The sequence below is a fragment of the Lissotriton helveticus genome, chromosome 7 (genome assembly GCF_964261635.1).
Source record: "Lissotriton helveticus chromosome 7, aLisHel1.1, whole genome shotgun sequence".
Classification (NCBI taxonomy): domain Eukaryota; kingdom Metazoa; phylum Chordata; class Amphibia; order Caudata; family Salamandridae; genus Lissotriton; species Lissotriton helveticus.
In genome coordinates this window covers 1,383,652,449-1,383,668,585 of record NC_136068.1, presented here as the reverse complement: position 1 = coordinate 1,383,668,585, position 16,137 = coordinate 1,383,652,449, and the positions used below count along the sequence as shown (strand labels likewise).

At 48.4% G+C, this 16,137-nt stretch overlaps 1 protein-coding gene across 1 annotated transcript in view; it reads left to right on the top strand.

The window, feature by feature from the left end:
- The first annotated feature begins 216 nt into the window (after positions 1-216).
- The window catches only part of METRNL (meteorin like, glial cell differentiation regulator), a 28,403-nt gene continuing 12,482 nt past the window's right edge, over positions 217-16,137 (top strand). Inside the window, exons 1-2 of the mRNA XM_078654697.1 lie at positions 217-688; positions 5,800-6,188. Of these exons, the coding sequence (XP_078510823.1) occupies positions 594-688; positions 5,800-6,188 (484 nt within the window). The 5' untranslated portion in view covers positions 217-593. The remainder of the gene's footprint in view (positions 689-5,799; positions 6,189-16,137) is intronic.

Genomic DNA, 16,137 nt, shown 5'->3' with positions numbered 1-16,137 from the left:
GCAGCTCTGTGGACACTTGTAGTAATGTCAGACTGTGTAAGTATCCCCCAGTCCCGGGAGTCCCCTCGCTGCTGCTCTTCCTCCAGGGTTCGCGCGTTGAGCGGGAGGGGCCTGTGGAGGTGGGCGGGAGTCTGATACGCCCGGGGCGGTACTGAGCCGGCAGTGGGCGTCTCCAAGGAGGTTGGGGGCTGGCCACGCTCCTGCGGCTCTTGGTGCGAGGAGGCTGGTGCTCATAGCACGGGCTGGACTCTGGTGGAATGTGCGGGCTCCCGGCGCGCGCGGAGTAGGTGATACAGAGCAGGGTGGACACCGCTACCCTCCGTGGTCCTTGCGTTCTGAGGTGGAGCGGCCGGACCTAAGGTGGAGCGAGAGATCCGGAGTGGAGCCTTGGATCCAAGAGGGCAACTTTTGGCTACCGGCAGAACCCGGAGTGACGGGCCGGCGCGCGGAGGTGCGGAGCCCGCCGGCTGTCCAGTGATGGGCAGGGCACGGGGCTGCCCGGCTCCCCGTGCACCGGGTCTGTGGGGCGTCTGGTCTTGCGGTGCGTGACCCCCTGGGCGGTGCAGCGCCACGAAGCCCCTCAGCGGCAGAAGATGTGCGGCGCGGTGCTGCTGTGCGCACTGATCCTGCGGCTGCTGCTGGGCACCGCCGGCCAGCACTCCAGCGACCTGTGCAACTGGAAGGGCAGGTGAGGTCAGAGGGCGACTGTGGTGGCTGTGGAGTGGGATGCAACTGGTCTGCGGTCGGGCAACCGTTGCGGATTGTGTAATTCCAGCTGGTCCAATGCAGTATGTAAAATGTGCTCGATTTACTCAAAATGACGTGTTTTAACATAAAAGGAACTGTTGCGCTGGGAGGGTTGGTCAGAGACATACTGGATAAAACCTGGAGGTATTACAAATGTGTGTCAGTTATTGAATGGGGTGGGAGGCCATGGCAGAAGCAGCTGACACTTTCCCGGCCCGCAGCCACCCGCAGATACCCAGTGACCAGGACGAGCAGACCAATAACGGAACCAGTGTGCCATGGGCCCGAGGGCAGAGAAGGAAATGCCCCCTAGCCGCTGCTTGACTCGTAAAACATAGCAATATTCAGGGTTGAATGGACTCGGGGTCCTGGAGTCACTACACCTGTTGCACCACTTGAAACTTCGCCCGGAGCACATCAGATTCAGCATGCCCCCTGGACAGCTTGCACCGTGTGACTCTGGAACGGTGCCGCTGCGCTGTCATCTGACGGTGCCGCTTTCCCCTCTGCTTATGGAGCCCCCACCACCCCTCGCCCCCAATATAATGTTCCCTTCACAAGGATGTTTTTGCAATCTTTTTGGAACAGGCGGCTTCCAGAGCAGCATTACTGCCGGTACTGGCTGCCTCTCAAAAACACTAACATACTTATTCAAACGAAGACACTTCTGCATTTCGGCAGCAGCTTGTTCTGTAATAAAAAAACAACTTTATAGCTGGGGGATGGGTGGGGTCAGACTTGTAAAACTGTCGCGAGCAGCTGATCTTCCGTCAGCAGCGACTGCGAGTCGCCCAGACTTTGCACGCGTGTTTTTTTTAACCGTAAAGTTTCGATTACTTTTCGCCTTCTTTTTTTTCTTTTATGACTTGAATTCTTATCAGCTCCTTTGCAGCCAAAAGGACACAAAGGTCTCCAGAAATGTAAATCTTTGTTATATCACCCCCCCTCCAAAGCTTGGAATCCGATGTCTCTTCGCCTCGGTAAGGGGGAGGGGCGATTAACATTCCAAGAGTGACCATTAGCCCCCTCCCCTGGCAAACAAAAAAAAACCCTCTGTCCTTGTGCTGTGAAGAGAGGGGTGATTGATTGTGTGAGAACTCGTCCCTCATTTGTAGCACGTTAAACATCTCTGCCTTTTAACACCGAGCTAACCCTTTCTCCACAAAGGAAGGGATGTTGCCCCCCCACACCTCTCTGGGGGGAGGGGGGATTTGAGTAAGTGTCTCTCAGCTGGTCTGTCCCTGTTCTAAATGTACCGCGCCTTCCAATGCGCGGGGAGGCAGTTTCAAGAAATGAGCTTGGAACTTTCAGAACTGCAGTGCCACTAAAATATAAAGCGGCAGCAGGAACAACAAGAGCAGGGTTTACCAGAAAGCTGCGTTGAGAGCTGGGGATGGGGGGCAGAGGTGGAAGGAATGGCTCGCGGACTGCCTTGGCATGTATTGTAGTAGGAAACGCTTGTTTGTGTCATGGGTCAGGAGACTTATTGTGCAACTCGATCCACCTGCGGGTTGCGTCCTCTTCCTGCCAACAACAGGGGAACTTTTTGGAGGGAACATCAAGCGAGAGGCCGAGTGACGTATGCTATAGGCACCTGGCTTCTATAGAGAAGTCGAAAAACATAAAAGATTAACCGGTCAAATAAACAGGAGTGTACTACTATGAACTCAAACGCCTTTTAGTACCACTGCATTTTCGCCTCGATATACCTAGCTCTGTCGGTACGTTTCTGATTCCCTTCCAGCATTACTGTAGCATCGCGCAGCTGGAAATATTAAAGTCTCGCGACCACTTGGGTACCACGCATCCTGCTGATGGCAGTCCTCGCTCTTTGCTGCTCGTCAGTGTGTGAGTTCTCGGGAGTTGTGCACACGCTCGAGGTTCCTGTATGCATGGATGTGCAAAGCCTGGATCTGTGGTAGCAGACAGTCAAACATGTGCACGTATGAACACATTGAAATGATTTTAAGCACAGCAAGGCAGTCCTGTGTGGACATGTGAGCCGAGAAGGAACTCACTGTGGGGATCCTTCGTGGGCGCGCACAGGGTGACAGTGCGGCAATGACTGCACTCATACAAACAGTACGGATCCCTTGGGTGCGCGCACACACACACCAAAATAGCCTGGTGTATGCTCCCATAGTAAGGTGACCATTAATACATACACACAGCGTGGTAAGATTACCGAGTTCAAACATGTTGTTGACCATATGGTTATACACACGATGACGCTGTACGTGTGCACATCCGTACACTTGGGTGATTTCACACACACAGCTGGCCCTGCATACGAACATACATACACAGTAAGATGCCTACCACTACATGCATGCCACAAAGTAACCGTACATATACTGTAACATAAAGTGGCTCATGCATTCCCACATTAGTTGTTGCTGCAGCACTTTTTACCCACACAAGACGGCACTGTGTACTTCGCTACAAACCTACTGTAACTTAACCCTGTGGGCGAACGTGTCCAGCGCAGGAATTTTTGTGAACTTATGTATATGACGGATATATCGATCAGAAATGTGAGACCCAAGGACGTGTCGGCACACAGGCATGCACGCGGTCAGGGAGGGCGCACGCATGACATAAAATAACTGTGTACACAGCAAGGTGACCCTTTGCACACAGCCTTACCGCGAGCGAGGTGATCGGGCTGTGCCTTTGCGCGCACTCGAGACTCCGTGCAGACACACACGCGGTGAGCTATTACGTCCAGAGGCACCTGGGCAGGGTCAAAGGTCGAGATGCGAACTCGTTCACTCTGCAGTGTGTTTTCCTCTCTTTGCCTCGCTGATTTATTTCATAATGGGCCACTGGGTTCTTTCTTGCGGGGCCTAAGCGGTCTGCCTGCCTCAGCAAGCTTGTCTCCATTTGGGATTGGAAAGTGGGGGAGGGCGAAGCCTGTGTACCGATCACTGTGTTTGTCAGACCGGAATGGGTTTAATTAGAATAAAGTGTAACTTGTAAATAATTGATGGTGCGGGCTTGAGAGTGTACAGGTGTCCATTGACGAGACGTGGGGACAATGCGCTTCACATCATACCCCTGGGGTGTTCTTTCGCTATTTATTGAATGTGGCTTTTCAGATTGCGGAGGGTGGGTAGGGTCGTGCTGGTACTGATGACACCTGGTTGCGGCGTGCGGCCGCCCCTCGACTTGTTCCAAGGTTAATGAATGTAACATTACCACCGTTTGCCAGAACTGTGATACTTTCCTGAGTTGTTGTTTAAATAGAGATTGTTGGTATTACCTGCTTTTGGGGCTGTAGCTCCAATATTTATGGGTCTCGTCGTGGCAGTAGGGGATGTAGTTTTGGTAGTGGTAATTGTGGTGGTGGCTATGGTTCCTTCGGTGGTTGGTGCTCCGCTGCTAGTGTTTTTTTAGGTTGTAGAACCTTCAGGTTACTTCACCGCTGACCTCTAACCCCATCCCCACCATGTCCCCCGTCTAGTTGTTTCCCTGCCTCTGAACGTGTTTTTTTAGGTTGTAGTGTTTTTTTAGGTTGTTGATTGTTATGGTAGTAGTTAGATGAAGGGGCGGGTTGTTGGTGGTGTTTGTTTTTTGGGAGCCTGTAAAAGCAGCGTTGGTGGTGCTGATTGTATTCGTTGGTGGTTTTAGTTATTTGTGATTCCTAGCAGTTGCATTAGCGGTGATGGTAGTGTACATGGCGCACTGTAGCTGGCGGTACAAACCCACCCTGCTTGTAATCCAGGTTATTGTGCACACCTTGTGCCTGTGGGCGTCGTTCAACACCTTGCTCTGTGTCTTTCTGGGAGTTTGCTTGGGCTGTGGACTGTGATTGAGGTTATGTAGATAGATCGCTTTATTATTTTGTTACGCAAAGGACTGCCCACAGTCTGTTCAGAATGGGCTGTGGTGGAACCCGGAATTGTCTGGGCTCTGCACGGAGGTGGCAGGGTGTAGCGGGTTCTGATTTTTGCATCTTGCCATGTCACAATAGCTGAACACCTTTCATGTGAGATCTGAAAACAAAGCCAACTTAGACGAACATATGATTGTCACATCTTAGCGCTCTGAAGTGATCTAGGTGATGTTTCGGTGATTTACAAAACTGTATGTGTAGCACTTAGATAGAACATGTGGACAACTGAAGTGCGTCACTGGAGTGGAACCGGGTGCAAGTTGAGATTCCAGACACTTCGGATCCCCCCTACACATGGGCTGGAACGGAGTCAGTCACGTGTCATGCCGTGCTTGACATGAATCACTCAGCCTAAGCCTAACTTTCTTCTACGGCACTGGCATGTCATGTGGCGTGGGGAGTGACGGGCCGGGTGGGGACATCGAGGGGGTCCGATGTTCCCTACTATCCATTCTGCCGTTGCTTTTTTTCTCAGCTCATTATCGCCTTGTGATTATCACCATGTGATGAACACTTGGTGTTTGGGGCCAGTTTTCATTTTTCGCTTGCAAAGCCAGATAATTCGCCCGAGGCCACCACTACAAATGTCATCACTTATGAATGCGGCCAAAAATGTCAGCTCGCTCAAAAACAGCGTGTACCCTGCTGGTAGTTAATAGAATCGAGGTTCTTCCAGGAAATTGACTAATGCCTGCTGTGATTTCCAGTAACACTATATTTACTTCCAGCGTGTCCGTGTCTTTTCCAAACCACAGTTGTGACTGCAGCTGAGTGTCTCGGCTTGATGAATGAATTGATGCCAGCTCTGCTGTTTATCCATCCTGCTCTGTTTCCACCTTGTTTCCTATCATTCACCCTATTCTTTCTATTTCTGCTTTCCATTTAAGGCCCAAACACCTTTTCCAGTCCTTTTCTTCTTCCGTTTGCCCTACTTCTGAACTTGATTGATACAGTTAACCCCCCACTCCCTGTCTCTGTTTTCCTTTTTTCAATCACTACCCCCCTGTTTCTTCTTTCATACCTCAAATTGCTCTGTTCTGCCCACCTCCTCCTTTCTGTTGTCATTCACTCCCCCGTTGACCTCTACCCCCATCCCCAGCATGTTCCCGCCTGGTTGCCTCCCGCCTCTGAACGTGTCTCTTCTCTTCTCTCCGCAGCGGACTGACGCACGAGACGCACAGGAAGGACGTGGAGCAGGTGTACCTGCGCTGCTCCGCCGGCTCCGTCCGCTGGATGTACCCGACCGGCGCGCTCATCGTCAACCTGCGGCCCAACACCCAGGCCGCCGCCGCCAGGCCCCACACCGTCTGCATCAAGCTCAGCCCCGACTCCCGCGGGGCCAATATTTATTTGGAAAAAACTGGAGAACTCAAGCTGCTGCTCCGCGACGGCGAGGGCGGGCCCAGCAAGGTGCACTGCTTCAGCTCCGAGCAGGGGGCGCTATTTATCGAGGCCATGCCTCAGCTGGACATTAGCCGGAAGATCACGAGCTTCCAGTACGAACTCCTCAGTCAGAGGACGGACGCTGACTTGCACACACTGTCCGGTAAGCAGCTTGCCCCAGAGTTCACTGTCGCCTGCAAAGGCCTTGTTCGGAAGAGCGGAATTTGGATGTGCTTTGCCTTTGAGTAGAGCGCCCACAGGCTCTACAATACACGCAGCTTACATACACAACGTATACAAAACACGACTGGGGAAGGGAGAGTGATGCTGTGGTCATTTTCAGAGTTAGGCCTGCTTTTGTTGTGGTTTGGTTGATGAGTGTGCCAAGTGGCTGACAATTTTTCAGTTCTCCCCACAATCTTAGGATCATCTATGTACTTTTTTCTTTATTTCTTACTTTATATCAGACATTTATAAAGCTGACAGATGACCCGAGGGGTATCGGAGTGCTGTACATGAGAACAGTTAATACTGCTTGCAAGCAGTTTACATAGCGCACCTTTACAGTTATCATAATCAGTTACAATACAAAGGTATAGCAAGGTCAACACTTCCATCATTACAAGGTTTTCTGAAGATCATTCTCAGCTACAGAATGCCCAAGTTACATTGTTCAGAGGCAAAAGAGTGAAATATTGATGGCACTTCGAACCCTGTCCTGCATGGCTGACAATCAGTAATAAGTCATTCATAGGGGGCAACCATCTTTGCATTCACCAGCCTTACAACCCACCAGACTTGGAATGCGTGTTAGGAAGAGTAGGTCGAGTTGCAGTTTAGTTGTATAATAAAAGTCAGTATCCAGACATAGCTGCCTCGTCTACCCCATGCACAAAAAATGAGCCGCCCGGGAGCATTCAGCTGCCTCTACTACCTGGAAGGACCGTCAAGCCTCCTATCCCTCCACTGACTGCCACCAAGGACCCCTCCTGCCCTGCCGCAGGGCCAGTCATCCGAGGTCCAGCAGGCACGAGCCAGGTCATGTCCAGCTCAGAAGCTGAGCCACCCTCACTCTCCAGGCCCTCAACAAAGAGTGCCCCACTCCACTGCACCCACGCTATTTTCACTGTAAGATTTATTTTCTGGGTCCTTTGTCAACACTCCGTCCTGAAGAAGGCCTTGCATAATGTGTAGGGATTTTTTAAGTACAGGAAAAGTTTAATTAAAATAATAAAGGTGTCAATATACAATATATAAGATTAATCACAAGTCATTACATTACAAATTTACTTCAACAGAAATACATGAATTGGATTAAGTAGTTGATAAAGAGAAAACAAAGCGATAAAAAGGAAATATAGTTAAAGTTAGGAGTTTGCTTTGTTGCTAGTGGGGTGTATTTTATTGCATCCCCTCTTCAGAAACTGCCCCCCTATCCCGAGCCCTCTGTACAGTAGGGGGCATTGCTCCAAGCACACCATGAGTAAGACTCCAGTCTGTGTCCGCCATTTGTTCGGCGAGGCTTTAATGTGCCGTTGTTGTTACAGCAGGACAAGAACATATCAATGTGGATTAAATTATATTTTGAACAAGTAAACTGAAATTACAATAATTTGGCAGGATATTTGAAAACTCTATTCCAGCCCAGAGACTCACTGTACATTCTTGCTCAAATAATAATTGACCTACCCCTCCCCCATAACCCCACACCGCCCTCATTGATTTGCTGCTAAATGGCAGGAACGTGTAGCACACCGAGGCCACGAATAAGCACTTTAATCACCTATATAGTACAGCACTAAACCCCTTTGTCTCTTGGAGCTTGAGCAACTGGCACTCTTTATTGTGAACACATTCAGAATGTAGACGGGGCCCGAGTGTCCTGGCCTACACACATCAGGCCTGTGCAGCAGGCGCCCAACCCTCTGAGCCGTTTTAGCAGCTTCGGACAGGATGCCGGTGCAAGGCTTTATCAATGCCTTGGAACAGTGGGCCTTGTCAGGTGTTTGATTGTGCGGGGCCGGATATAATTCTAGGCCTGGGCGTGGAAAGTGAGATCTTGTTATAGCTCTGGAACAGGAACACAAAGGGAAGGGATATGCTTGAGACTGATAAGGGGAGCATTAAGCAGGTTGGATTTCTCTCCTGCTGCTTCCTGATATTTTCGCGAATATTTGAATTAAGTTCTTCACAAGGTCGTTTTTGTCTCTGTGTGTTATCTGTGCGAGGTTTTCCGTCTCAGCCCTTCCAGTGGTGTGAGTTCTTTGTCCATATTTTACGCACATTAGTGATTACCTTATCACTTTTCCTTGTTTCCCAACTTGCACTGATACCCACTACTTCAGTGCTGGGGGAGAGCGCACCGAACAAACTAAGAAACATTTTTATATGACTCATTACATTAGTACCCTGATGTTGAGTGTCACAGCGCTTCATAACTGATCACAGACTCAATAAATAAGATTCACTGCCTGATATGGTGCGTTGCAAAAAGAGTGTTACAATACTACTAAAATGAACAAACAAGGTGCACTTTAATATTGCGGAGCCAGCAAATCGGTTTTAAAAAACAGTAGTCCAGAGGCATCATAAAAACCCAAACCTCTTAAGGCTGCATAAAGTAAGTAGATAGTCCCCTTTTCCCTTTTTTGTGGATTTCGTTATTCTTACCTTTTTTCCTGTAGTTTTTTGATGTCCCTAAACACACATCCTTCCAAAGAGTTAGTTTTAAAAACCCCACCTTGATTTTTCGAAAAACATACTTTAAAAACACCCACCTTTACAACTCTATCTAGGGCTAAAAAATACAATGTACAACTGGATAAGACTTAATCACGACTCCCTAACTTACGGGGGAAGGGATGGAGCAACAGAGCGAGAAAAAGAGGAGGAAACCATTTACATCAAACTGATTAACGCTAGTCTCATGCAGGGGAGTATGCTACTTCCCTCCTCCGCCCTCCCCATTTTTCTTTGAAATCCCTTTTAATTTTTGGTGGAGAATAATATTACCATTCGGTTATTTTGTTTGGCGTACAATATATATTTAACTGCAGTTATTTTGTACCAACATATTGTAAATAGTAAGATAATTTTAGTTTCTCTTTGAATAACTTTTTACTTTGGTGCTCTGCTTCTTTGACCCCAGTGATAGGTGAATAACAGCACTTTTGATGTTTATATTTGACCCATTGCTTAATTTGTAAAAATTAATAAATACCATCGCCCTCGTTGTGAAGTCACTGCTTTCTACACTACCCATTCCCCCTACAGGCGCTACTAATGACAACACCAATACCAATCATCACACTCCTACAACTGTGACAAATCGGATTATTCCAGGCCCCGAAGTCTATAAAAAAACCTTGGGTAGAAGGTATTAGTCTTTTTTAATGTATATTGAATTAATAAAAAACAGGTGTGCTCGACTCTAAATTAGACAAACAGCACCACCTTGTGGCAGACTGTCCTAAGTGCCAGTGTTGACAATTAAGTGTCGGTACAGAGCAGCGGGAATTACTAGCTCAAATTAAGCACTGATTGGACACATCCCGAATTTCACCTAACTCTTTGATGTGAAGTATTGTTTCTAGCCATTATACGGATACTTATTTTTTTTATAATAATCAAGTCCAGATTTGTGTACATTGATGTCTGCAGACTCTCATAGTAAGCTTGCGTTTCTTGGTGCATGGATCTGTTAGGTCACGTTGGAAGGATTGTCTGCAGTGGCTTGATTTGTCTGTATACTCTGCGCCACAGGCAACACTATCTTTCCCTGTCTTTGCAGCCGCTCAACTGCACCTGCTTTTTGCCTATTGTTGGGGGCCGTAAAGTACACATTTTTCTAAGAGGCATCTTCATGATTTTAAGTTGCGGAGAAGTAAAGGTCTTTGTCCTGTGCCGGACCTTGAGGTGCTGCTATATTTTGTGAACTTTTCCTCCTAACCGCCGGATGCGAGGGACTTGTGTATTCGTCCCCATTCACCAAAAAAGCACTTCAACTCCTCATCAGTGGTAGCAAGCGCTATATAAATGCAAACCTTTTCCCCTCTACAATCCCTCCACTATCCTTCTCAATCCAAAAAACTGACTTACATATCCACCACTCAAATTACTTTTATATTTCACTATGCTAATTCACCACTAATCCTTTCTGGGTTCTGGAGTAGCGTGCTACTCGTCGAAAAAGCGGTTTGACGCCTCGTCATGGGTAGTAAGCGCTAAATGCAAATACAATACAATACAACATAGAAATTCTACCTGTATTTTGAATTGTTCATTCTACTTATGGGTCCTGGCTCAAGGACCACAAAGTTTGTCAGGAAAGAGATTGAGCCTAATGTCCTGCACAGTAACCTACATTGTTACTGGGAACGTCTGCCATTTCTTAAGTTTATTTTTTTATAAACCAAAAATATGTGCAGTTTTTGGTTTTAGTTTTTAGCACTGACTGCTGCCCTTTTGGTAGGCCATTCCATTTTAGTGTCGCAGATGTTTAGGCCGACCTGTTAGCCCTCGAGCCTCTTCTGATTGCCAAGAATGCTGCTTTAAGCAGAAGGATTATGGCAGAAAGATTGAGTGTGATGAGCTCAGCCACCCCCAGTGGAGCAGTACAAACAAAGCACATTTTTTGAGGCAGGGTAATCTCTCGCTAGGAACAGGTTTGCCCCATCCCACCCCTGTGTACCACGTATTTGAAAGAATTTCAGTTCATGCCTGCCAGCTCACATTGCAGCAAACTCCACTCAGAGTGGCCCTGGGTAATAAAAAGAACGTCTTGCAATCACCACACACAGGAAAATTACTGTTCAGGGCCAAATCACCCTGACAATAGTCCCTTGTAGAGCAGCTACATAAGTAAAGGGGTTAGATCTTTTTTTTTTATGCTTGAGTAACTTTTCCAGTGCAAAAGCTAAACTGATAAGGCTGGTTTTAATTGGCTTTAATTGAGAGGTCACGGTGGATCACTGTATATTACTGTCCTTTTTGGGTTGCAGTGCTTATTTGTTTTGAGTGTGCATTTTATGTACTAACTTGGTTGCTTGTGAGGCTGCGCTTTGCCAAACAGTGCATGGGGTAGACCAAATGTCCAACCCAAGGGAGCAGAACTGGCCCAAAGAACAAGGAATCGTGTTCTAATATGGTCTAAATTATTGGCCAAATTGGTGATCCTGGCAACATCGACTCACATCCCGTTGTCTCATTTTCCAAAATTGCGAGCATCAAGTAGCAAGAGTAAAAAAACCAGCAACCCTGTCCTGTTAAAAATAGAAATGTACACAAAGCTCTCAAGTTGTTTTTCTCTGACTGCTGGGAGTTCTTTCTATCTGGGATTACCAGGCACACCTTCCTACCCCCAGAACACTCCCCTGGGTAGGGGCTGTTGGCCTTTAGGAGGGAGGTTAAACTGTGCCTGATTAACCCCCACTTAGCTTGTTGGGCAGAGTGCAAACCGGTTCGTGTGCATGTCTACGAACAAAGCTACTGACGAGACACCAATCAGGTTGGCTTGCCCGAGGTTACCGCTTAAAAATATTTGTGGCACGCGCAGTATTTTACCAGTAGCAAATATTTGCGGCCAGGGCAGTGTTTTGCTGCCTGAAAACATGCGTTGCACGTGCCTGTCTGACGATGGCTCACTTCTGTGAGGCGCGCCCTATTCGGATGGCTTTATTCTGGCTTGTCTGGAGGGACTAAGGGAAGAAAATCCGTGGAGGTGTTACTGTAGTGCAAAAGTCTTGGCTGATCACTTTGAAGCTCCGTTTTAAGTCTAATGCTCACGATAATTGCAAGAATTCGTAACTCTGAACCCATTTTATTGGATAGGTTGTCTTTTTTATGACACCCTTGTTTTCTTCTATTCTCTTGGGGTTTGGGGTGAGAGTTTAAGCTGTGATACCCGAGTAGACCCGCCAGCGGCACATTAGCTCAGGCTCTTTTGTTTGGGCCTTATGTCCTTTCCCTGATCCCCTCCGTATTTCCACTTGCACAAACCCGTGGAATGAAGAAGGTGTGACGACTGCGGTGTTCACGCCTTCCCACCTGCCCCCTTTTCAACTAGGGTGAATTTTGAGCCATCATGTTTTCTTCTTTTAGGCCATGCTGATCTAATCTAGTTCGATAGGGATTTCCCCACGAGTACGTGGCCATGTTCTTCCACCACCATTGGTAAGGCATGAACCCTGACTTGTTGCTTGGAACAGAATAGCTAGTCCTGGGCATGAAATTCAGCTCTACTTGTGGAGTTTGTTGAGTTATTTCTCTGTAGAACACGGAGTTCAGAAAAAGTCAGCAGAGTCTTGTTTTTTCCTCACTCGCCAACGTTAAGTTGGTGAGTGTGAGCAAGTAAAATTTTACTCCAGACCACCTCCCGGCGAGATTTCTCAAAGCGGGCGGTCGTGGTACGGAAGTACCGCTCACGTTGAGAAACCATCCGTTCTCGCTGAGGAAGCTGCCGCTCGAGTGGTATATCTTCTTGAGCGGCAGAAAAAGCAGTGCCCTCTTGTGCTGAGTGTGGTGCCGTTCATGCTGTTTTTACAGCGCAGGACAAACACCCGGCGCTAACAATCATTGCGAATAGCACAACCTAACGCATTCTGCCGCTTGTGGACCTCCGCGTAGCAAACTCCACCCAGGCCTAAATCTAAAATTTGCTAAATCAGGTGATAACGCCAAATTGTGTCCATACTTGAGACCAGCATGCTGCTTGGTGTAAACCCCTTCATTGCCTCATCTAGGGGTGGTAAATTCTATATGTGTGTAATTACAATTAAGTACAATATTTAGAAGATCCTTGAGCACAGAAGAACCGGTGCTATCGTGTGGAAAGGTGTGTCTTCTGTACAACCAGGAGAGCTGGGTTCCAAACTTTAAGTGACCAGCAATGGCACAGTAAGGAAGGGCATAAAGTGGAGTAGAGGAGGGCTCATCCTCGCTGTAATATAGAGAAGCAGGCAGTGATAATAATTCATACGGCATACAGTGTATAATCATGGGCTGTTATTTAGGTGAGCGGTAGTTACTAAAAGTGGCATGGCAGAGACATGCTTTTTGAAGGAGGACGCAGCTCGGATTGCTGTGGGAACACAAACTGGTGATAATGAAGTGTGATGTAATTGTAAGATGCGGGATGGAGGAATGATCTCATCTGTTGATGATGAGGTATATGGTTTGTCTTTCAGAAAGAATGGTTCATAACAGCTAATAATGACGCAGAATGTCACACGTAGGTGGATTAGTTACTATATGTGGTAATTCTAAGGTGGAATAGGTGGTTCATTTAACCCTTTGCGTGCTCGTGACGGAACCGTTCCGTCACAAACCTCGGGTGGGCTGTGCTGGTGACGGAACGGTTCCGTCACGGGCCGCACCTGCGCGGCGCAAATTCCGCGCCTGCGCTGACGTTCTAAAGAGCAGGCGGGGCCGTGACGGAACCGTTCCGTCACAAGCACAGCTCACCCGAGGGCTGTGACGGAGCGGTTCCGTCATGAGTACGGGAGCGCCGCGCGGCCCCGCCTCCCCCTGCGGCGGCGGAATAGCTGCCGCAGCTAAGGGGTTAAGGACCCTGCAGACAAGACTGCTACAAGTGTTTCATGCTGGATAAATAGGCCTGTGTGGTGTAAGTGACTATGGAGTAAATAGTTTAGCATAGAATTGAAACCCGGAGTAGGTATTTTTACGTATGAGTCGAGGAGCAAGGTGGAGGCAGAATCGATATATGAGTTTGTTGGTTTGGAGGGGAAGATTTGTAGAGAAGACAATAGAGTGAGTGAAAGTTAGGGATTTACAACTAGTAGTAATTAGACTTCCTAGGCTAGTGCAATGAATTAGTCCAGATGGTAATGATGGGATGTGTTGGGCCCTGGGTTGACTTGTGTATTTGTCAAACAGAATGTGTTGGTGGTTAATGTAGGAATTGGTGCGAGTGGTGATGTGTTATTGCGTGGTGTTGGAATTAGTGCACATGGAATCAGCAGAATGTATTAAAGGACAATGGTGCTAGCCCAGATGTTTGTAATTAAAATTAGCGGAGGAATGTGGAGGCGCTAATTGCAAAAGTAATGGACTCAGAGGACAGTTTATTGTGTTTGCAGTTAGCCTATGTGGACTAGGTCTATCTTGACAAAGATTTACGAGTTAATTTGGTTCTTCTCCTTGGCAGCCTCCAGCAGAGGCCAGAGCCCGCCTCAGCATGAGCCGAGCACACTAGCAGGCAGTGGGGGGCCACAAGGCTTTGGAGCACGTCACTTCACTGATCGTACTCCAGCACCATTGGCGAGGGGGCAGAGGGCATTCGATCCCTAGCTTGTGAGACAGTGTGGATGCACTTACCCCTTGGGGAGACAAGCACTCCCCGTCAGCAAACATAAGTGCCAGGGCTCTCGTCAGGAGGCCTCTGCAGCTTACACAACACCTTACCCCTGCCATGCTGCTAATGAAGGTAACAACACAACTGTTAACCATCAGACTCCTACAAGTGTGACAATTCGGACTATGTCAGGCCCCCGAAGCTAAAAGAAGGGCTTGAGTGGCAGGCATGGTAATTTTTTAGTGTATATTTAATGAATATTAACTGTTGCTGTGGTGATCTCTAAATTAGCCAGCCAGTGCCACCTTGTGACAGACTGTCACAAGCTCTGGCGTTGACAGTTAAATGTCGATGCTGAGCACCAGATACCACCGGCTCAAATTGAGCAGTGGCTGACTCATGCACTGCCCTAGTCATTGAAGGACACTGGAGAGGTACGCTGGACCATAGATCCGCTAGTCCTCTGGCCAGGTGGGGGGCATTTGCACTCCCACCCATTGAGATCTATAGGGATCATGCTGGCCCACGCGCACCCATACGCCGCTTTCTTATGCATCTGGTGAGATTTGGTCTTTGAGGGGGGGATGGTTCTCTTCCAATCCTCACTCTTCCCAGGCCTCCTAGCCAATGAGAGCAGGCTCCCCGATACAACCTCCCCCTTTGGCGGAGCCATACAGAAACATTCTCTGATGATAGACGTTTTGGGAATGGCTACAAGGGTTCTCTCCCACCACTTCGAACAGGTGGGGCCAAGCTGAATCTTCCCAGTCCTCAGAGCAGATACGGGTGGGTTTACCGAAATATCCTCGGCCCTACTTTTGGAGACCCAAAAGGGTCATTAAATCACCACACTCACCTACGCCTTACCGCCGCTTGGGGGAGTAAGGTCAGACTCCGTCTCCAGGGTCGCTTCCTTTGGAAGCGGCTGTTTTGCACTTTATAAATAATGATTCATTTATTCATTCATCCATGTGCCCACTTTCGGGACGGGGGGGGCTGGCGCGTGCAGTATCTACCCATGGGACTCTTGGGCCAGACCGCGCCTCAGGTCTGATGGTCATCTAAAGTGCATTATTAGCAATCCGCGTTCACTTCAGCGGTTCAGAGGGCACATCGCTCCAAGCAGCTGGAGCACGGCTATTCCCCGGCCAGCAATGGCCGCCCCCCACGCCCTCGCCTGTGCGGGAACACGCGCTCGTTCCTCAGGTTACTGTGGGGCAGCGCCGGAGCCTGTCCCAGGCATTCCCAGCGGAGCCGGCAGCGGCCTCGGACAATGCCGCCATTATAACTCAAGGAGCTTAAATGATGGGCGTCTGGGGCTTTGCAAACATCCCGAAAAGAACGCGTTTCTTCGCCATGAATCGCTGGGCTGTTGGAGGCTTAACGTGCTGAGACCTCCAAGTGTTTGTTCTCGCTGAGCAACTTTCAGGTGTAGGGAAGAAGCCGAGGTGCAAAATTGCCTCGTCCTGCCTCCAAATCATACCACATTCCAACAAGGGAATCCGTGGTTAAGTTAATACAAACCCCCCACTACCCTCATTGATTGCAGCAGCGGTCAGCTGATATTCAACATTTAACCTGAATTAAGGTTCTACCCGGCCCTCTGGGTTGGTTGCTTCAGTGTTTTTTGCGACGGTAGACCTTTTTTTCTCGTAGATCATTTGTATTCGCCCATAGACACTTGCATGCAGTGCTAGTAAATGTCACATTGTGATCCTCGGTGCCAGGAGTTTGTGTGAAATGTTGATGCTGCTCACCGGTGGGTGTGACGTATACCCCAGTGTTGGAGATAGATGTCACA